The sequence below is a fragment of the Saccopteryx leptura genome, chromosome 6 (assembly GCF_036850995.1).
Source record: "Saccopteryx leptura isolate mSacLep1 chromosome 6, mSacLep1_pri_phased_curated, whole genome shotgun sequence".
NCBI lineage: Eukaryota > Metazoa > Chordata > Mammalia > Chiroptera > Emballonuridae > Saccopteryx > Saccopteryx leptura.
The window spans coordinates 187345613-187368366 of record NC_089508.1 but is presented as its reverse complement, the minus strand read 5'-3'; the positions used below and the strand labels follow the sequence as shown (position 1 = coordinate 187368366).

General features: G+C 56.9%; 1 protein-coding gene across 2 annotated transcripts in view; it reads right to left on the bottom strand.

The window, feature by feature from the left end:
• Positions 1–3798: 3798 nt before the first annotated feature.
• The window catches only part of DOCK2 (dedicator of cytokinesis 2), a 401087-nt gene continuing 382131 nt past the window's right edge, over positions 3799–22754 (bottom strand). Inside the window, exons 45-52 of one of the 2 annotated variants that reach the window (XM_066342684.1) lie at positions 17610–17786; positions 15860–15943; positions 12441–12578; positions 11019–11146; positions 10113–10284; positions 7499–7619; positions 5147–5289; positions 3799–4368 (exon numbers count right to left, since the gene is read on the bottom strand). In XM_066342684.1, the coding sequence (XP_066198781.1) occupies positions 4306–4368; positions 5147–5289; positions 7499–7619; positions 10113–10284; positions 11019–11146; positions 12441–12578; positions 15860–15943; positions 17610–17786 (1026 nt within the window). In that variant the 3' untranslated portion in view covers positions 3799–4305. The remainder of the gene's footprint in view (positions 4369–5146; positions 5290–7498; positions 7620–10112; positions 10285–11018; positions 11147–12440; positions 12579–15859; positions 15944–17609; positions 17787–22754) is intronic. The other variant, XM_066342685.1, reaches the window with a different exon arrangement.

Below are 22754 nucleotides of genomic sequence, written 5' to 3'. Positions count from 1 at the left end.
GACGTCTCTGGTCCCATTTTCTGAGTGCCTTGATACTGTTTAATCCCGAGCCTCTGTTTGCTCTGCTGTGAAGAGAGGATCAAACCACGGCCATCTCCTTCAAAGGGCTGTTGCCAAGACCAAAGGAGATGCCAGAGGAAATGCTGTGGAGTGGTGGTCGGCGGTAATTCCTTCCTTTATTTATGCAGAGAATGCTAATTGATCACCTTTGTCATAGCAGTTCTGGGGCGTGCAGGGCGCCCTAACAGTCACACAGTGTCTTCCCTAGCTTTATGCTGGGCCTGTAGTCAGATTTACTTATGATTTTTTAATTGGCACTCACTTTTGCAGGCCCCCGCCCCCCCCCCAAAACCATGGGCCTTTAGTCATTGCCTGAGGGTCTGTTTCCATGGTGACCAGAGACAGACGCAACCCAGGGTTCAGAAAGAGCTGCAAACAGGTTACCGTGTCTGGAGGGTGGAGGCCAGCCTGTTTTAGAAGCTGGAGGGCCCTTTGTTTCTGTTTCTTTCCTCCTTAACCCTGAAAGTCTGGAAGAATAAAAGCTGCCCCTCCACACTAGTGATGAAGCTAAAAATTCCCCTTCCCTGGGAGAGGATACTCAGTCCCCCAGATCACACTCAAGTGTAAATGGCAGATATGAGCTCTGCCTCCAAGGCGGAGAAAGGGAAAGCAAAATGCAAGGGGTCTCTGGGTGCTTAAAGAGAGACGAAAACCAGGCCTAGAGTCCAGCAGGTCAGAGTCCAGATCGGGTCCAGCTGGTCACAGCCGTGTGTGGCCCTGGATGTCATTTAACTCTGTGGAATGAGACGATTAGACGAAGTGATCTCTAAGCATCTCTGAACACTTGACATTGGGAAGAAGAAGATATACATCAAGTAGAGCCTCCCTCTGCACCTCCAGGAGAGAGCTGACGGCAAACATACACCCTCCCTTGAGGTCACTAGCTGCCTTTGGACTGACCTTGCTTAGGTAAGGGAGCCCACCCAGTGGCACAAGCAAGGGTGGGGCTGGACACAGAGCCCCGCCCTCCTATATCCGGGGTGCTGTCATTAGCATTGCGGGAGAGACTTCCGAAACAGACAACAGACATCGGACAGGCAGTCTGACCCTGAGCTGAGCTCAAGGGCAGACAGCGAGCGTGGGGACTCGGGTCCTGAGGCTGGGCATGGGAACTCGGGTCCTGAGGCTGGGCGTGGGGACTCGGGTCCTGAGGCTGGGCGTGGGGACTCGGGTCCTGAGGCTGGGCGTGGACAGAGCAGGCCCCTAGCTAGCCAGCTGATGAGGGCCCCGGCCTGGGTTTTCACATCACTGCCGCTGGGAGCCTCCTGGGCTGGTTCGGGGATTCAGGGAAAGTCAAGGGCAGCTGTGTTATGACTGTGGTTTCTTACTGGCGTTAGTCCTGGCACTGTTGTTGTTCCTTCCGTGCAATTGGACGCCCCAGACCCTGAATACAGGCTTGAGGAGCCACTGAGCCATTTCACCCTCAGGTGTTGTAAAGTACCAAAGGCTACAGAATTAATATTAATATTTTAGGAGGCTTGGAGAACATTTTATTAATTTGGGTTAAGGTGTGCAGAGAAATTGTAAGACATAGTCTCTTTACTGTGTGATTGGCATAACCAGGATGGCTCTTGCCATTGTATTGTAAATGAAAAGGGAAGGAAAGCATGGATTCCCTGACATTCCACCACACCTATGGGGAAAGGAGTGAATGGCTAGCCAGGGGCAGGAAGGGAAAAGCCAAAATAAACCTTTTCTTATAACTATGAGCCATTTGCGGGCATTTGTCCCCACCGAAACTACCTCTCCTATGTAAATGCGTGTGTGACTCTGGACAGAGAGATAGCAGATAAACACTAGATAATATAGGAATGCCTTTAATATGTAAAGAGACATCTTTCTACCATTGTGTTGGCTTGTAAATTTTGTTTTCTCCAAAACGATGTATGGTTTGCAAATTGAACGTGGTCCTATCATGTTAAAGGACATATGACTATAACCAATAGCGGTAAGGGGCTCCTAATTGCAATTTTTGCTTTTGTACTTCCCACTTACAAAACTATATAAACTAAGTAGAACAAAGGGCCGGTGCGCTCTCCCTCAGATTTCTGTCGGGGTTTCCCCCGCTTGGCCAAGCTAGACAATAAAGCTTTGATGTGTAAACGATGGACCTTGTTCCTGTCTTCCATATTTCGGGTCCCTCTGAATTTGGATTAACAGGCTTAACGCAACAACTCAGACTCGATACAAAACTCACAGGTGCTAATAATTTTCACAAAACAAAACGCGGGAATATTACTACCACACCCTGTGGAGTGAGTGAGATCAGCGTTAGGGGCTTTTTAGAGGTTAAGGCAGACTTTCCCAGGACGTAGCAACAGTCTCCGAATCTGGGTGCTTTGCCCGGGCTGGGCTGGGGGCTGGGGGCTGGGAGGGGATGTCGTCCACGTGCATTTTCCTCGTTTCCTTGGCAGGTGAATTCAGCTGGATCCCAAGCCTCTGGGAGCTAGCTCCTCGCCTTAGGGAACCCACTACACCCCAAACCCCAACCACCCCCATAACGGGCCTTTTGGACTGTTGAGGAAATTGGAAGCTGGACCAGCCATAGGTCTGGGGCTCGGTGAGGGGAGGTGGAGGCCACAGGGAAGAAGCCAGGGTGAGCAACGGCTACAGGGACTCAGCGGTCCTGTGCACAAGGTGTCTGAGACATTACACAGGGTGGTTAGTGGTTAACAGCCCAGCTTCCGTCTGGTGGCCGGGGCTTGAACGCCAGCCTGCCACTCACCAGGGAGGTGCTCCAGATCGCTCTTCTGCTCTGTGCCTCAGTTTCTTCACCCGGGCAATAGGCGTACCCACCTTCCAGGGCTGCTCTCGACACTTAGGAAGTTCTTGCCATGTCTGTAACACTGGGCTGGGGACAGTCAGATCTGAGTACGTCTGAGCTGTTGTCCTGACTGCCTCTTCCCCTGGGCCTCGGGCTCTGAGAAGTGAGCCTCGGGCTCTGAGAAGTGGGACTCGGGCTCTGAGAAGTGAGCCTCGGGCTCTGAGAAGTGGGCCTCGGGCTCTGAGAAGTGGGCCTCGGGCTCTGAGAAGTGGGCCTCGGGCTCTGAGAAGTGGGACTCGGGCTCTGAGAAGTGAGCCTCCACCCCCAGTCTCTCGACGGCTCGAGCTCTGAGCCCCACATTGTCACGCACTCAAAGTCCACCCAGTGTCAGTTTCCTCTCCAAGTGAGTCCTCGGCCTCTGCCAAGACTCCCGCCCCCCAGAGCGGCCCGCAGGCCGAGGGGGTGGCCCTCTGTCGCCATCTTCTCTTTTTCTTGCCAGGAGAGCTGCTTGCCTTCCTTGGGCCTCATCTGAGGAGCCTGGTAATTTGTCCAAGAAAAAGCTATTGCTTCTGACCCGGTGACAAAGCCAAAGGCGAGACCATCCGCCCACTGGACCGCCGCCTCTCCTCCTAACTCTCCAGCCTTGGGCTGGGCGGTTCTGCCCTCTTTCCAGAGGGGAGAAATGCACATGGAGCCGCCCACAAGTGCAGATTCTGGAAGACGTCTCCAGCATCGCTTTACCCCAGCCTCCAGCCCCTAAGGAACCGGAGTCGTGGGGAAGATTCCTGGGGCTGGCGGGAGCAAGGAGGGCAGATTTGCCCTTGGGACGGGCTGGACCCAGGCCCCTTCACGTCTCTGCAGGTCCCAGGCCTTCCTGCCTTCCCGACTGTCTCCAGGGTGGGGGGCACTGCCCGGTCCTGGGCCTCAGGCATTCAGCTGAATTCAGAATCAGGCAACACTGGCTCATCTGAGACATGGGACCATGTTTATTGTCGATAGGAAATGGCAACCAATGCTTTGGAGAGGACAGGCTAGAAAAAAGGCTGGCTGTTGTATTAAAAAAACATGTAAAGTACAAAACTGTTAACCAAAAATAAAATAAAAGAATATTTAAGAGGCGTTTCTATGGAAGGGCGAGGACTGAGAAAACAAAACAGAAATACAGCTCCTCGCACCCGAGAGCCTGGGTGACACGGAGACGCGCCGAGGACGCGGGGGAGAGCGTGGTGGAGATGGCGTTCCCGTGTTTCCCGTGCTGCGGGGAGTCCGGGGGGTGTCCCCACCTGCCACCCGGGTCACCGCCCTGGTCACGCTGGTCTGTCACCGCTCAGGTCTGGGGCCGGGGTCGCCCGATCCTCCGTCTGGGTGCAGGCAGGGGACAGGAGGACTCCCTGCTCGCCGAGGCAGCAACGTCCGTCCACCGTCTCTTCGTGCGGAGCCCCTCCGCCTGGCCCCCGCGCACAGCCCTGGTCAGGAGCGTCTCACAGGTCGGAGGACAGCGGGTCCGGGGGCTGCTTGCCCTCCTCAGCCGATTTGCTTGCCAGCTTTTTTGGGGGGAAGAGAAGAAAGAGCCAAACCTCAAGATGGGATCTGTGCCATAGTGGGGATCCTGGTCCCCGTGGCGAGGGCCCCTCCATGGACCTCTGCCCACAGCCCAGCGAGCGTGCGCCGCAGTGACCCTGTGTGTGGCCGGACAGGCTGCACTGCACAGTGGTCAGAGCACAGGCTTTGCCATTTCATGGAGCGAGTGAACTTGGGCACATCGCGTTCCTAACTCCGGGAGCCTAGGAAACCCTCGCCAGGAGGGAGCGAGGTGGTTAGCACGCCCGACTCCCGCACGTGCAGGGAGCTCGCATTACCGCAGAAGCAGAGCTCTGACAGGAAGTGCTAACCGCTCCTTCTCCACGTTGAGTGAAGACGGACGTGTACCAACAGCAGGTGCACTTGAACAGCCAGGGCTCGGCCACTAACTTTCTATGAGGTCTTTGAATAGAAGTTGAGAAAAAACTCTTCCCCCAAATTACAAAGCACCTCAACTCCACAGACAGCTGCTTGGTACGGCTCTGATGGGCACACCAAAGGGCAATTTGGGGACAGGACAGCTGTGGGGTCTGAACCCCGGGGGCCTGCATATCCCCGGGGTCAGTCAGAGTGACCAGGGCCCGGGAAGAGAACCTGGGCAGTGTCCTGACCCTTGGGGCCCGAGCCTGCCTGCCTGGGGGCCACACACACACACCATTTCTCCTCTCTCCTCCCTCTTCCTCTCCACCCTCTCCCCTTCCCGCCCTCCCTGCCCCATCCTTCTGCCCGTCTGGTCCTCACCATCGTCTTGAAGAACTGATTCACTTTCTTCCGTTTGAGTGTCTTCTTGTCGCCTTCTGAGAGAGGGAGGAAGGTCTGGCTGAGGCGGGGGGATGAGTTGCCATCCTCGGTTCCTGGAACTCCTGCCACGGAGAGCGTGAGGGCTGGGAAGGGAGCAGAGAGCGGGTGTGAGTGGGGGACAGGTGACACCCCAGCACGGAGAGCGTGAGGGCTGGGAAGGGAGCAGAGAGCGGGTGTGAGTGGGGGAGGGGACAGGTGACACCCCAGCACGGAGAGTGTGAGGGCTGGGAGGGGAGCAGAGAGGGGGGGGAGGGGACAGGTGACACCCCAGCACGGAGAGTGTGAGGGCTGGGAGGGGAGCAGAGAGGGGGGGAGGGGACAGGTGACACCCCAGCACGGAGAGTGTGAGGGCTGGGAGGGGAGCAGAGAGGGGGGGAGGGGACAGGTGACACCCCAGCACGGAGAGTGTGAGGGCTGGGAGGGAGCAGAGAGCGGGGGTGGGGGGGAGGGGGGAGGGGACAGGTGACACCCCAGCACGGAGAGTGTGAGGGCTGGGGAGGGAGCAGAGAGCGGGTGTGAGTGGGGGAGGGGACAGGTGACACCCCAGCATGGAGAGTGTGAGGGCTGGGGAGGGAGCAGAGAGCGGGTGTGAGCGGGGGAGGGGACAGGTGACACCCCAGCACAGAGAGTGTGAGGGCTGGGAGGGGAGCAGAGAGCGGGTGTGAGCAGGGGAGGGGACAGGTGACACCCCAGCACAGAGAGTGTGAGGGCTGGGAGAGGAGCAGAGAGCGGGTGTGAGCGGGGGAGGGGACAGGTGACACTCCAGCACGAAGAGTGTGAGGGCTGGGAGGGGAGCAGAGAGCGAGGGGGAGGGGACAGGTGACACCCCAGCACGGAGAGTGTGAGGGCTGGGGAGGGAGCAGAGAGCGGGTGTGAGTGGGGGAGGGGACAGGTGACACCCCAGCACGGAGAGTGTGAGGGCTGGGAGGGGAGCAGAGGGTGTGAGCAGGTGTGAGCAGGGGGGGGCGGGGACAGGTGACACCCCAGGGACAGGAAGGGAGACGTAGGGGAGGCAGACGGGAGACAGGCAGGGGACAGAATGTGAGGAGAACAGGCAGGAGGCAGGGGCCATGTCCTGATGTGCAGGGCGGTGGAGTCTGTCCCCTTGGGTGAGGCCTGTTGAGCCCCACGGACAGTGAAGGGCCACCTGGCCCCATTAAAGCCTCCTCCGAGGGCTTCTGGGCTGGCCGTGTGGGGGCTGAGGTGGGAGAAAAGCCCTGACTTCCTCAGGGGACATGACTGTCACCTTCTGACACTAAGAACGAACCCTGAAGGCCAGTGAGGCAGGTGGGGGTCACACCCCCTGCTCGTAGTCACACAGCCTGGAAAAATCGGCTGCCTGCTGACCCTCGATTTAGACACTGGCCGGAGTGCTACGTGGCTCACGTGGAGGACACGAGTGACAGGCGGGTGCCCAGGCAGACAGCCCTCCCGGTGGACGCTCTCGGGCAGGCTGTGGCGGGCAGGGGCAGGGACCCGAGTCTGAGCCCAGCCTCCGCATTACTAGCTGGCGGGCATTCTCAGTGCCCCGGTTCCTCATCCGCACAGTGGGGCTGTGACATCATCTGCGTCACAGGTGGACGCAGGGTGTAAATGAAGTAATGGGAGAAGCGGTCAGCTCAGGGCCCCGCACTGTACGGCACAGGGGAGACAGCAGGTGTCTTCGTGGAGGTCCGCCTGCCGCGTCCTGCCAGCAGCACGGTCTGTCTCGTCCTCTCTGCCCTAGCCCCTGGCACAGACAGCCTGGCACAGAGAGGCAGACCCTGGAGACTGCTGTGTGGCAGACGACATGCTCTTAGACGTGCCACCTCCCCAGCTCGGGCCTCAGGGTCCCCGCGATGCCCTAGGAAGGGTCGTCTGTGTGCTGACTCCTCGCCGGACAGCGAGGGAGTGAGGGGGACGGGCAGGAATGGGCAGCACCCACGCATCACACACTCTGCGACGGTGGGGGATTTCCAGAAGCGGTCTTCCAGGCCCCAAAAGAAAACACGGAGCTTGGGGACACACTAGGGACCAACTTCTGGCCCTTGGGGAGGCCTGGCTAACAGAAAGCAGGGACGCCTGGTGCGATGCATGCGTTTTCAGCGAATCCTGAGGTCCAGAGGGACAGTGGCTCCCGGCAGAGCTTGCTGGGTGTGGGGACAGCTCAGAGGACAGGGAGGCTCTGGGCGGAGTCTTTTGCCCCCAGGAGGCCTGGTCCACTTGGCCGTGTAGACAGCCGTTCCCCACCCGCCCCAGGCGGAAGGCCCAGACGACCTCTCCACCCCATGCCGGTGGCGGCAGGCTGCGTACCTGGGATGGTGGGCATGGACTGGCTGGCGAAGCTCATCTGGGAGAGGACGGAGGCCCTGGGGGGGACAGCCGCGTGCTCCGACAGGTTGGTGTCACTCATGAACTCGTGCTTCCTGGAAAGCTGAATGCGTGCACGCGCACACACACACACACACACACACACACACACACATACACCACAGAGACTTAGCATGAGGCAGCTCTCCACCTGAAAAGCTAGGGCTGAGGACGTGGCAAGGCAGCTGTGGACCCAGCCCCAAGTTCACGGATTCTGTTTTGTGCCAGTCTGTGCCAGCCTTCCGCACACAGCTGCCCAGGTGGCACATTACACAACTCCTGGGGGGGAGGGCATTGAGATCAGCGATTTTCAACCTTTCCCATCTCGTGCCACACATCAACTCATTACTAAAATTCTGTGGTGCACCAAAAATATATATTTTTTTGCCGCTCTGACAAGAAAAAAAAAAATAGGTATAATTTTGATTCATTCACACAGGACGGATCTCGTTACGCTGGCTGCTGTCATTGTTTTAATTGACAGTCTAAGGCAGAAGAGGTCAGTGCCCTGACTAGATAGTCAGCTATTGCAACTTTTAAAAATTCTTGCACGGCCCTGGCCGGTTGGCTCAGTGGTAGAGCGTCGGCCTGGCATGCAGAAGTCCCAGGTTCGATTCCCAGCCAGGGCACACAGGAGAAGCGCCCATCTGCTTCTCCACCCCCACCCCCTCCTTCCTCTCTGTCTCTCTCTTCCCCTCCTGCAGCCAAGGCTCCATTGGAGCAAAGATGGCCCGGGCGCTGGGGATGGCTCCTTGGCCTCTGCCCCAGGCGCTAGAGTGGCTCTGGTCACGACATAGTGACGCCCCGGAGGGGCAGAGCATCGCCCCCTGGTGGGCAGAGTTTCGCCCCTGGTGGGCATGCCGGGTGGATCCCGGTCAGGCGCATGCGGGAGTCTGTCTGACTGTCTCTCCCCATTTCCAGCTTTGGAAAAATACAAAAAAAAAAAAAATTCTTGCAGCGCACCCATGTGTTCCGGCACACAGGTTGAAAATCACTGATTTATACTATCATGTGAATGATGCTCTCCAGAATTATGAAATACAGAAATCTTATTTCCAGCCTTCTCCCCTGACGAGAGTCACCTCTGAGGGCTACAGGGATGCTGGGACCCTTTCTTCACTGGAGGGCATCTCAGCTGGCCCCTTGTCCTTCCACCTGGTACCCTCCTCGGCTCCCAGACATCTTCCATAAACCTCTCTTTCAGGGGTAAGCTAGGACGTGAACCCAGTGGCACCAAGTCTCATGTTAAATAGTTATTAACGTATAAGAGAAAAGTCTCCGAGTCAAGGCAGTGCGGTTTCAATCTCCGCATCCCTGGCTGGGTCCCCCGTGACAGGGAGGGAGGGACTTAGGGAGTCTGAGATGTCAGGGGTTAGAGTGGCCCAGGGCCCGGAGACCAAGGGCAGGAGAGGTAGAAACAGCTGGCCCAGCACAGGGAGGGCTACTCTCCTGGCGTGCGGCAGGCTGGTGAAGGCCACTCAGAGAGGGACAGAGGGGGACAGAGGCATACCTCCCGGCCACTCAGAGAGGGACAGAGAGGGACAGAGGCATACCTCCCGGCCACTCACAGGGGGACAGAGGGAGACAGAGGCATACCTCCCGGCCACTCACAGGGGGACAGAGGGAGACAGAGGCATACCTCCCGGCCACTCACAGAGGGACAGAGGGGGACAGAGGCATACCTCCCGGCCACTCACAGGGGGACAGAGGGGGACAGAGGCATACCTCCCGGCCACTCACAGGGGGACAGAGGGGGACAGAGGCATACCTCCCGGCCACTCAGAGAGGGACAGAGGGGGACAGAGGCATACCTCCCGGCCACTCACAGGGGGACAGAGGGAGACAGAGGCATACCTCCCGGCCACTCACAGGGGGACAGAGGGAGACAGAGGCATACCTCCCGGCCACTCACAGAGGGACAGAGGGGGACAGAGGCATACCTCCCGGCCACTCACAGGGGGACAGAGGGAGACAGAGGCATACCTCCCGGCCACTCACAGAGGGACAGAGGGGGACAGAGGCATACCTCCCGGCCACTCACAGGGGGACAGAGGGAGACAGAGGCATACCTCCCGGCCACTCACAGGGGGACAGAGGGAGACAGAGGCATACCTCCCGGCCACTCACAGAGGGACAGAGGGGGACAGAGGCATACCTCCCGGCCACTCACAGGGGGACAGAGGGGGACAGAGGCATACCTCCCGGCCACTCACAGGGGGACAGAGGGGGACAGAGGCATACCTCCCGGCCACTCACAGGGGGACAGAGGGGGACAGAGGCATACCTCCCGGCCACTCAGAGAGGGACAGAGGGGGACAGAGGCATACCTCCCGGCCACTCACAGGGGGACAGAGGGAGACAGAGGCATACCTCCCGGCCACTCAGAGAGGGACAGAGGGGGACAGAGGCATACCTCCCGGCCACTCAGAGAGGGACAGAGAGGGACAGAGGCATACCTCCCGGCCACTCAGAGAGGGACAGAGGGGGACAGAGGCATACCTCCCGGCCACTCACAGGGGGATAGAGGGGGACAGAGGCATACCTCCCGGCCACTCACCCGCTTCAGGTCCGACCCGGCCGCCGCCTTCTCGTCCGCGAACACCACGCTGCTCCGCTTGGCCCGCTTCTTGGACCTCCGTAGCTTCACCTCTGGCAGGGTGCTCCCCGGGGAGATGGGCTCTTCCTGCTCCGCTTTCGGGGTCTTGGGGGAAGCTATGTCTAGGTCGAAGCTGAAGGGCAAGAGTGACAGCAGTGGAGACTGCAGTTAGAGCCGCAGCGGGACCGCCGTGCAGGCACCGGGCTGACTGCGCTGTCCTGTTGCCAAGGGGTCGGGAGGTAGATCTGGCAGGGTTTGAGGAGCCACTTGCTTAGCTGGCAAACATTCAGAATACAAAGGAAGCCCAGCGGTGAGAAGAGAAAGCCGGTTAGAAGTATGGGTGTGGATTCAAATCCAGGCACGGCCCCTTTTTAGCTGAAAGACATTGGGCACATCACTCAACCTCTCTGAGCCGATATTTCCTTTTCGGAAAATGGGGGTGGGGGGGGTTGGCAACGACCTTGCAGAGGGACCAGGAATGAGGTCTGAGGACCCCTCCGCACACTCCTGGCCCCCGGAGAGTACTCAGGTCACAGTGTCTATTGTTAGGGTGGTAGAGCTGGGTGGGCCTGGGGGAGCAGGAAAGGGCGTGCAGGAGGAGGAGCTGGGGAGCTGGGGCAGCCCCTGGCAGAGCAGAGAAGACTCCAGACAAGGCAGGCTCCGTGCCTGCGGGGTTCTGCGGATGTGGGCCCCTCCCGCAGGATCTCAGGAACAGCCCCTCCTCCTCAGGTCTCCAAGGGCCCTTTGATGACGGCACTGGGAGGGCAGCCTCACAGGGGGCTGTGGAATGGTGGAAACCAGGTGGGAGGGCCGCCCTGGGGCGGAAGGAGGAGCTTCGCCGGTGGCTGGGCCAGGGCAGGGACTGACCTCTCCGAGGTGGTCTTGCTGGGGGTGCTGCAGTCTGAATTCATGGAAGCCATGGAGATGATGGACATCTGCCGGTAGGAGCGCAGCATCGACCGGGGGCGGCCCACGCGCCGGTCCTCAAAGTCTGGCTGCAGGTGGGAGACCAGGAGGGTTAGCAGCGGGCCCACAGTTAGGGGGGAGCTGGGCACTGCGCCTCCCTCTTCCTGCCGCCCCTCCTCCTCCTCCTCCTCCTGGGCGGGGCAGGGCATCCTCCAGGCTGTCAGTGTCCAGGCTGGGGGACTTGGCTGGACTTTATTCCTGGTTCAGGGGAGCTGATCTCTAAGTCCCTGCAATTTTCCAGTGACAGGACTATGTTTGTTATTTGTGGCCCTTTATGCTAATGAGAAGACTCAGGATGGGGCAGAGCAGGCCAGAATGACCACGGCTGGGGATTTGAGCCAACAAATACCAACGAGCTCAGATTCCCTGAAGGGATGGTGGGCGGGAGGTGGATTTCAGTCACATGACCGATGATTCATCCAATCACGTCTTTGCGATGAACCGCCAATGAAAGCTCTGGGTGCTTAGGCTCAGGTGAGCTTTCCAGGAAAGTAACCTACATCCACGTGCCAGCCGGGTAGATGGCACGCATCTGGGACCTTCCCGGACCTCGCCCTGGGTGTCTCTTTATTTGGCTGGTCTGGTCTGTGCGGGAATTCTTGCGGACTTTGCCCTTCCCCTGTGAACTTTGACCTGACGCTGACAGCTGACGCCAGGGTTGCACTGGGGTGTCAGGCAGAGAGTGTTGGGAGGAGAAACCTGACTCAGGGGACAGCCCTTGTACCAGAAGAAGGACCCGGGCTCACGTCTACACTTCCGGTAACTCACTTCCCCTCTCTGGTCCTGAGTTCTCCCATCTGGGTGGACGTTCGATGAAGCCACTTTCGGGGGAAGAGGGTAAAGGAGACGTTCCTATGAGTACCAGCGCAGGGGCCTCTTTAGGCCACGGAGCTTATTCATGCAGCAGAGCCCGCTGCAAAGTGTGACCTGCACGCACCTGCTATGTAGCCTTTGGCCAGTTACTTAGCATCTCTGAGCCTCCAGGAGGGATACAAAGGGTTAAAAATCATTCCCACCTCACACAGGCTTATTGCAGAAATAAGTGACCTAGGAGATGTCAAGTGCTTAGATCAGACAAGGCATATAGTAGGTGCTTCATCCACGTAGTTCTTGTCGTTAGCACAGTCCCTTGAGTGTTACGGGCCCAGTTGACGACTGGTGTCTGTCTGGAGGGGGGGGACTTCGGAGTTTACAGGTGGGTTCCCTGGAATTGTCAGCCTCAGCATCGCTGGCCCTCAAGTCCTTGTTCTCAGGGCCCCGGCATCGTCCCCTGGCCCACTCCCCCATCCCACCCCGCCCGCCCCCAGGGACCGACGTACGTACCATCTCTCTGACACCATACTCCTTCTCCACCTTTACTTTCAGGTTCTTGAAACACTCCTCCATCCGGTCGTGGAAGGGCCGCAGGTTTTCTGACACGCGCTTCTCGTGGATCTTAATGCCAGCTCCCAGGAAGGGGATCTGGGGAGAGCGGGGGTGGACAGTGAGCTGGGCACCGGGCTTCCACTTGGATCGAGCCCACACAGGGGTGGAAGTCCTATCCCTGCTTAGAAGGTGTCCAGAGTGTTCAGGTCGCCCTGAGACTTCCCCCAGGGTCCCCAGCCCTGGAAACCAGGAGAGCTGCAACTGTGGGTTTGCTGTGGGCAGGGGAGAAAGAGCTGCCCCTGTTCTTGCCCCCACAGGAGGGCGGGACCCCCACTAGAGTCCATCTGTTTGGAAAGTCTCCGCCCTGTGGGATCAGAGGAGTGGCCTGTGGACCAGAGTGGAGGGCACTGCTGTGCTGACTCAAAGCCTTGTCCAAGAAGCTCTTGGCGATGCCAAAGGGAAAGTGTGGGCGTCAGAAGCTGGGAGATGGCAGAGGGAGGGGCCGAAAGGGAATGGGGTGGGGGGCTGCGTGGGTGGGCACAGCCTCATCTGATAAAGTGGATGATCCACCTGTACGATCCACCTGTACCTATGTGGCTGCCGGAGCATGAAATGGGAGTTAGTATCGTGGACGTCACCGGCCAAAAGGGGATGTCGAGAAATGATGGAGGAGATGGGGGAGGAGGAGATGACAGACACGAGAGTTACAGACGATCCTCACCCACAAAGGGGGTCAACGGGTACTATCTAAACATTAGACACAAGGACAGCCACAGTGGCCACGACGAGGAGGAAGAGCAGAGACAGTACCATGACCCCGGAGAAGCGAAACAAGGGCATAAAGAAGTAGATATATGGGTTGTTCTGAAGAAGAAAGATGAGGATTCTGTGATTGGTGAGGGAAGACGTTTCTGCCTCCTTCTCTTGGCCTTGCCTCCCCCCCCAAACAACCAGGCGAAGGAGAAAAGAAACCTTCAGGGAAACTAGGAGATCGATGAGACTGACCCACAAGACGGCAGGGGAAAGGCGGGTGGAGGGCGACAACGGGCCTTCTAGACCAGAGGAGCGAGCGGGGACCAGAGGGGCTGGTCTCCCCAGGAGGCCCGCAGGGGCTCGGGACTGGGAGCCCTGGGAAGGCTAGGCAGTCGGAAGGCGGAACACCGAGGGGCGGGTTGGAAGGCGGTGCCGGGAGCAGTTAGAGCTGCCCATCTATGATGAAGAGTAGCAAGCAGGCCCAGCGCTGGGTGGCACCGTGTCCCTGTGGCCTGACCCGCAGCAGGGGCTCCACAGTGTAGACCGGAAGGACGACTGGAACGGAATGACCGAGGAAGAGCTCCTTGTTGTGTGTGACACTGGAGAGGGCGGCGATGTGTGTGACACCAGAGAGGGCGGTGATGTGTGTGCCACCGGAGAGGGCGGCGATGTGTGTGACACCGGAGAGGGCGGTGATGTGTGTGACACTGGAGAGGGCGGCGATGTGTGTGACACACGAGCAGGGCAGCATCTTTGGGGTTAGGTGCCCATAGTTAGGATGCCATGGGCCCTGGGTGGGAGGGACGCAGCCCAGTGGAGTGGGCCTCCGGACCACAATGGCCAGGGGAGGAGATGGAGGACGGGCTGGGGAGAGGGTGGCCGCTAGGGGGCTGTCTGAAGAGGCCTCGTCAATGGCTTTTAGAAGCTATAAACTCTACTATTGATACATGCGTTCAGGTCTCCTTACTGCTTTGCAGTGCCTCTCCACTGGCTCCATGACTCTGGTAGAACATCCTTGGAAGACGCAGCCTGCTGTTGGCTGCGCTCTGAGCCCGAGATTCAGGCTTTGGGTGCAGAGGACACAGCACGGAGTCTCCACTACCAGGCGATAAACGGTGCCCAGTGCAGGGACCCCGGGCAATGACGTGTGAGAATGACACCAAACTACCACCCAAACTTGTGTGACATGTGAGCCCACCCTGGGGCCACCCCAGAATTCACAGAAGAAAGGAAACCAGTCCAAGCCTGGCCTTCCTGCTCCCCAAGTTGGGAGGGAGGTGGGACCTCATGACTCAAGGAGTAAAGGGCGTGATGACCTTGGAAGGCCGGGACCTTGGGGATGTGTGGGTTTCCCAGGGGGCACGACGTAGGAAGGGAGAGAAAACTCCAGACACACCACGTGCCTTCAGCAGAGCCCATCTGCACAGTGCTGGGTGCCCCCCCCCCTACCCCCCACGAAGCCTCACTTGGCATAAACTGGCAGAGGCAGAGAAGGACCTGAGTTAGGAGCCTTATTTTAAGAAGAGAGGCAGCACCCAGTGTTTCCCCATCCCTGATCTCCCCGGAGTCACAAGGACTCCCCACCACAATAGCTCGCTTCTCTCTGCGTGGTTATGGGTAAGGAGGGAGGGAGGGCGGGCAGCCACAAACCCTCCCTCTGCCCCTGCGCCCTTGGAGGACACCCCACCCGCAGGGTGTTGGGTGTCGGGTGGGCCCTGAGAGCAGGGAGGGGTGTGGGGAGCGGGCTGCAGCGGGCCTGGAGGAGCCTGGCCCTTTAAAGCCCCTGGGGGAGGGGTCTGGTGGAGTGTTCCTTCCCTAGGGAGTGGGAGAGAGTGGGGGGTGAGGAGGAGGAGAGAAAACACAGGGGAGAGAGCCAGAAACAGGAGGGGGAAGGAGGAGGGAAGCAGAGAGAGGAGCAAGATGGGGTTGGGGGTGCCGGTGCCGAGAGAGGCAAGGAACTTCTGAGAGAGGGAGAAAGAGACCTGGGCACAGGGGAAGGAGTCAGGCCGGAGCAGAGCCTGAGGGAAGGGCCGGGGTGCAAGGTAGAGGGAGTAGCGGGAACCGGAGGACACCAAGAGGGGGCGGGCGGCCAGGAGGACCAGGCCTCCAGTCTTCCGGCCCTTTGACCGAAAACTAACCAAACAGAGGCCTCGGTTATTTCCAAAACCCGATGATCTGCATCTGAGCATATCTGCAACAGACTGAGTCGGCCTTACGAGGAGGGGCGGGGCGACAGCCAGTGTCTTCTGTTATCTGATTGGCACGTGCTGGGTGTAGGGTGCAGGCGGTGGTGGGTTGGGGGTCCTGCCTTTCATTTCGGTCTCACTGCCGGGGGGAGGGGAGCACCTCCTGAATTCAACAACCAATGAACAGTCTTAGCCGCATACAGCACGGCATCGCTGCCCGGCCCCCAGGCAGCACCCAAGGGTGCGGCGGCCCCAGTCCAGGTTCCAGGATGGGCCTGCTCAGGCAGCTGCAGTTGCCGGGAGAAGGCAGAACGGATGCCAGAGGACAGGAGGACACATGGAATTGGACCGTGGCAGCCAGAGGCTAGCTGGGGCGAGCGCACAGGGGGTTCCGGAGGACAGGAGGGAGGCGGGCTCCCTGGTTGGGCTCTGCCTCACCTGCCAGGCAATCAGGTCCTTGAGGCGGCTCAGCTTGTCCTGGTCCTCAGGGTGGTCCCTGGTGTACTCTTCAGTGAAGAAGGCCTGGGTGGGGGGACGGACGGACAGACATTTATGGTTTTCTCTTCATTTGGTGTGGCCCCTCTAACCCAGTGGTCCCCAACCTTTTTTGGGCCTCGGACCAGTTTAATGTCAGAAGATATTTTCATGGACGGGCCCTTAAGGTGGGACGGATAAATGTATCACATGACCGAGACACGTGTCAAGAGTGAGTCTTAGACGGATGTAACAGAGGGAATCTGGTCATTTTTAAAAAAATAAAACATCGTTCAGACTTAAATATAAATAAAACGGAAATAATATAAGTTATTTATTCTTTCTCTGCAGACTGGTACCAAATGACCCACGGACCGGTACCGATCCACGGCCTGGGGGTTGGGGACCACTGCTCTAACCCATCTCTCCGGCACTGAGAGGGGCAGTGAACAGGTCGCAAGGGTTTGACGGGGCAAGGACCTGTAGTGCCCTACACTGCTGTCTCTTCTTGGAGGCTCCGATCAGCACCCACTGGGGATGGGCCACAAACCCCAGGGGAGTAGTTCTCGAAGGGGGGGATGGGTCCCCAGATCATAGCATCAAGACATCCCTTGGGACCATGTCAAAGATGCAAATTCCTGGGACCCACCCAGACCTACCGACTCAGAACCTGGGTGGGAGGCACGCGTGTTAGTTAGAAAGCACTATGAGGATTCTGATTCATGTCCTAAGTTCGAGAGCATCGCCCCCAGCTCACCTCACCCCCTCCCTCACTGTGTGTGGCCCTGGCGGCCCCTGTCCTTAGTGTGCGCACACGCACACATACAGATGTACCTTGTCAGCCCTCGGGGCTGAATAAAGGCTTCCCAGTGATGACTACGTGGGGTATCCGAGGGTGGCTGTTGGGTAGGTAATAGGAGTTACTATGAATTCTGTTACTGTGTTGTCTTAGTTTTACATCAATGACATCAATGGCTGGCGTAGAGGAGAGAACAGGGAGTTCACTGCGAGGTTCACTAGAATGAGGAGTCCCTTGTTCCCTTAGTGTCTCCTATAACGTACGATAGGTAAAAACCAAGGGCAGGCTTTCTATTCGATTACCTTGCCAGGAAAAGCTAAGCCCACCTACTGAGAAACTGCTATTTTCCCCCAGTGAATCATGTGACTCATTGATATCATGGCTTTTTCCCTTCTTGCCTTGGCTACCAGGAGGCTCACAATCTGTGACTCCAACGTAAGAAGATTTCTGGATATCTAACTTATAGCTCTCCTTTCGGAACTGGCCTTCAATCCCAGTCTGTATTTGCACAGATTCTGGGTTTCATTTCTTTCTCTTTTTAGAAGACATATCAGATCATGTGCTTTGACTCATGGTCCCTCTACTTCAGTGGTCTGGCTTACGGTCATCTGGTCAACGGTCATCCCAGAGCCCTCGATTGGCAGAGGCGCCTGGAAGCATCCAGTGAACTAAGGGGCCCCTGTGGCCCCTGCTCCTCCTACTGCAGCTCAGTGTGGCACTGGGGGGGGGGAGGAGATGGCAGGGAGGATGTAGGACCTCTGGACGGTGAATGAGACACACACAAGCTGAGATGTCCCTCCTTTAGGGGCAAACAGCCGCAGGCAGATGGGCCAGGTGCAGCTGTGTCCGCCCCCAGACCCTGCGTCCACTGCTCTGCTGCCCCCCCCCCCAGCGCCTGGACAGCGAGGCCCTCACCTTCTCATACTTGGCGAACCCTCCCATGACGGCCGGGTCCACGATCCCGTTCAGGAGCATGGACAGAGGGTTGATGGGCAGGCTCTCGTCGCCCTGGTACTGGTTTATCATCATCAGGATCTTCTCGTTGGCCGTGGACATGGTTTCGATGGCGTTCTCCAGAGGGCTGATCGTGGTCTGTTGAAAATGGGAGCAGCAAAGAGAACGGGCCTTAGCGGGTTGCTTTAAAAACAGACCCGCTCGCTCGCTGGCTCGTTGGTATTGATTTCATTTGAGGTTGGAATTTAAATGAGGCAGCGCTCCCCGAGGGACTGTAGCAGGCTTCTGTAATTACTGAGCTCCGGGGGCTGCCTGCCGCCTAGGGAGGGGCAGGCTGCCTTCCTGTGTGGCCGGGAGGGATCTCCTTGGGGAGGTGGGGGCGGGGCTCAGGACGAGCCAGGCATCTGCCGGGGTTTCGGAGGCTGGGTGTGCACCGGGGAGGTTTCTCTTCTTATTGCCCGGGTGAGACGTGCTCCGATGCACCCCATCTGGCACTGTTTATGTGCCTACTGCGTGTGGGCTGTGAGCAGACAGGTCAGAGCAGCTGGCCATCCGAAAACTGGTTGTTGCACAAGCAGGGGGTGGGGACCTGCTCCCAGGGAGATTCAGTTTGGTTGGGAAGATCAAAGGAAATGCCTCTCTCCGAACACCCTTGGAGAGTGACAGAAACGAGAAGCCATCGGAAGCTAACTGTACAGCCGAAAAAGAGTATGGAATCTGAAGCCAAAACACCAAGCGAGGGTCTGCGAACCAGTTCTGTAAAAGAGCCAGGGAGGGGATGTTTCTGGCTTTGCAGGCCAGACGTCGTTGCCACCACGTAAGCCTGTTATCGTGGGGAGAAAGCACCTCCGTGCAACGTGAAAATGAACACGCAGGCGTGGTTGTTCCAGTAAAATAACTCGCAGAAACAGGTGGCAGGCGATAGCCGGCCCGCTGGCCAGAGTCAGCTGACCTCCGCACTCCGCTGAACAAATTAACACTGAGCACAAGTCCCAGCCCCGCAGCCTTTTCCTGGCTCTGCGACCTTGAGCAAGTTTCCTAGTCTCTCTGAGCCTCGGGGGGCTCATTGGAGAAATGAGGCCGAGGAAACCTGCTCGGAGGAGGGCTGGTGGCTATGGTTACCCCTTCCTGCCGGCATTAGGACGGAGAACAGCGGGGAACCTCACAAGGGAAGGCTCTCGGGCAGGGGCGGGTGCCTCCCCAGCAGAGAGTGGAGACCAGTTGAGATAATATGACACTTGACTCGGCAGAATTCTTTTACAGAATCACCTGCTAGGAATGATAACTACCGGCTGTCGGAGAAGGGTAGAAGCAGCCTCTAGGGCAGGGGTCCCCAAACTTTTTACACAGGGGGCCAGTTCACTGTCCCTCAGACCGTTGGAGGGCCGGACTATAAAAAAAACTATGAACAAATCCCTATGCACACTGCACATATCTTATTTTAAAGTAAAAAAAACAAAACCGGAACAAATACAACATTTAAAATAAAGAACAAGTACATTTAAATCAACGAACTGACCAGTATTTCAATGGGAACTATGCTCCTCTCATTGACCACCAATGAAAGAGGTGCCCCTTCCGGAAGTGCAGTGGGGGCTGGATAAATGGCCTCAGGGGGCCGCATGTGGCCCGCGGGCCATAGTTTGGGGACCCCTGCTCTAGGGCCATCCTGGTCTTTTTCAATCATTTCCTGAAATCCCTGTGAAATCCCAGCTTCCTCAACCCTGGTCCTTATTTGCTGTCATTTTTAAAGACGGCTGCTCTCTGCAGCAAGGAGACCCCGGGAGTAGGCTCTCTCTGGTCACTGTCACTCTTTTTTTTTCCACTTGCACATGCACACACACGCACACACACGCGCACACACGCACGCACATACATGAACTGTGCAGGCTGGCAGGGGCTGCGTCCTTGTGCCACGAGCTGCAGCCAGGGTCCTGTTTCTGTCAAGCGCACAGACCGACCCTGCGGGGCTGTAGGAGGTGCGCAGTCTAGACTGAGTTCTGAGGAAAACCCACCACTGTCCCTTAAACTGAGCCCGGCACCGCATGCATCCAGATTTCAACAACAGCCCAGCATGCCTGAAAGACGCAGAGTTTAGGGAAAGTTATTAAAAATGGAAAGTCCTATTGATCAGCTTTCCTCCTCGTTTCTGAAGCTATTTTTGAGTCTCCAAGTCTTTAACCTCATTATAGCCATCAGGAGCCGAGGATGAGGATGATAATTCCTTTGGTTGACACCCACGGTCCTTTGTAGACAGAATATGTAGTTCATAAAGCAGATGTGTGTGTGTGAGTGTGAGTGTGCGTGTGAGTGTGTATATTCAGGGATGGGCGAAACTAGGTTTACAGTTGTGAGTATAGGAAAACAGAGTTTATTCTTATTTATTATTTCGTAGTATAACAACCATAAGCCTACTTTGCCCGCCCTTGTATATATAGCACAATATTCTCGACAACAGATGGCTCCATTTATCAACTGCCTCATACGAGCCAGCCCATGCTGGGCGTGACACACACAAGCTCCCATTGAATTCCCCCCAACAACAGGTTAAGTCACTCGCCCAGGGGCGGGCGGTGGCAGGACTGGGGAGAGAACGTGGTATTCCCGGTTCCAACAGTGGGCTTCAACCACATTCAGACCAAGCCATGCTACCAAACTAGCCTCAAACTGGCCATTGGGTCCCATCCCCCTGAGGCCTCTGGTTTCTTTCCTACGCTGAGTCCCAGCTCCCCGTGGGCAGTTAGGTGTGCTACATACAACCCTTGTCCAAGCGGCCGCAAGGGGAAAGGGAGTTATCAGCGGAAAACACTTTGGGGACAGTTTTAAAGGGGTGAGAGCATCAGTTGGAAGACGAAGTGACACTAATCCCTCGCCGTCAGTGGTGTTCCCTCGTCTTCAAAGGCATGTCACCCACGCCACCTTCTTAAGCCAAATCCTCTTAGGGACACCGTGAGCTGCACACGACAGGCATTACTGCTGCGTCTCACTTCTGCCACCGATGCCGCTGGCAGCTCACGTCCCATGGCTGGGTCTCAGTTTCTTCAGATACAAAAGAGTGGGGACGGACAAGAACCAGGAGGGGACAGCAGGCTGGAGGTCTGTCGTCCAAGCTGGGCCTGGAGCGGTCTACTCTTCACAGACTGCACATGAGTTTTAAAAATGCACTTCCATTGGAGAGAGGTTGCCCGCACTTCCAACCCCCACGCCCTCCAACATCGTTTTAATGTGACTCTCTTACTTCCATTTCTTTCCCCTGAGCTCCAAAGGTATTTGGATTTGTAGCTCGTGGACTAAATGAGCTCTAGAGCGGCTCTCAGCTCTGAAATGTCACAGGTTTTCAATCTCCACCTTACAGATGATGAGAGCCAAGTCCCAGAGACACCCAGTGTTTGCCCAACACCATACAGTGTGTCAAGGACCGGGTTGGCTTTGGGTCTCCGGCCCCAGATCAGGGTTTTTTGTACACAGACTGTATGCTCTCGGGGCCAAGAACAAGAAAGAACCTTCACTAAGCAGCACCTAACCTTGAATCCCATCGGAAAACGCCTCTCTGTACAAAGAGTCCTGTCGTCATGACGATCCATGACAGAAAGAAACCAAACAAGATACCAGTTCACGGACCGCAGAAACGAATGCCGGGAACTCGCTCCGCGGGACTGAACCCGCGGCATCTGTGATGTTCTGACATTCTGGGTAACTCGGCCGAGGGAGGCTGTTCGAGATAAATCTATTCTGTCTGGAGAGTTCCCCAAACCTTTCCATCAGAAGGTATCGGGATAAAAGGTGCGAAACAAAAATGTTGACTATTTCTTCCCTAACTTCAGAATCCTGAGCCCATAAAATAAGGTGACAGGTTCAGTCATTCGGGGTGTCAGTATATTGAGGGATTGATACAGCTTTACCTAACAGACATTCTGGAGCACCAATTATGGGTCTGGGGCTACTCTCTGGACTTGGAGATACGGCAAGGGACAAGACAGACAACAATCTGCCTTCCTCATATGATATGAGCTCATATGATAGTAGAGCGTATATTCTAATATGTTATAGTATATGTAATGTCCTTGATATTAGACGCAACGTGCAGGCACATTAGGTAGTGTATTAGGAAGCGGCAGGTGCTTTGAGGAGAAGGGCAGCGGTGGAAGGGAATGGGCTGCAGGCTGGGGCTCCCTCAGTCGCCCACAGTCTCCTGGGGACACTGACGGACAGGAGGCACCTTGCTGAGCACCACTGGAGGAGAGGTCGCAGCCAGGGCTGGTGGTTAGAGGCTACAGAGTGGTAGCAAGTTTCTAATTCTTCACCTCGGAGATGGGATTAATAACAGCACATACTTCACAGGGTTTTGTATTACATAGGACAGTGTGGTGAAGCCCTGGACACCATGCCCGGGACGCTCGCCAAGCTTATCCGGCATCAACGTGTCCCAGGAGGAAGGGCGTGGACGGGTCCTCTCTTTCTGGGGCACTGCTTATTGTTGGTGGGATGGGACACACTCAAGGAGGGGAGAGGGAATCCAGTCTGCGCACCTGAGGTTCAAGTCAAACCCACCTCATTCACAAACCCCGAACAACCCAGAAACTCACTCAGTTCCTTCATCTGTACATGGGAGGAATAGTAATATGTATCTCTTAGTGATGTTGAGGGGTTAAATGAGATCGTGCATATGAACAGTGTAGAACAGGGGTCCCCAAACTTTTTACACAGGGGGCCAGTTCACCGTCCCTCAGACCGTTGGAGGGCCGGACTATAAAAAAAACTATGAACAAATCCCTATGCACACTGCACATATCTTATTTTAAAGTAAAAAAACAAAACAGGAAGAAATACAATATTTAAAATATTGTATTTTAAAAAACAAGTAAATTTAAATCAACAAACTGACCAGTATTTCAATGGGAACTATGCTCCTCTCATTGACCACCAATGAAAGAGGTGCCCCTTCCAGAAGTGCGGCGGGGGCCAGATAAATGGCCTCAGGAGGCCGCATGTGGCCCACGGGCCATAGTTTGGGGACCCCTGGTGTAGAACATCCTCCATTCATGTTTGGTGATGTCATCATCATCATCATCACTGTATTTCCCCCAGGGCCTAAGCTGTCCCTGT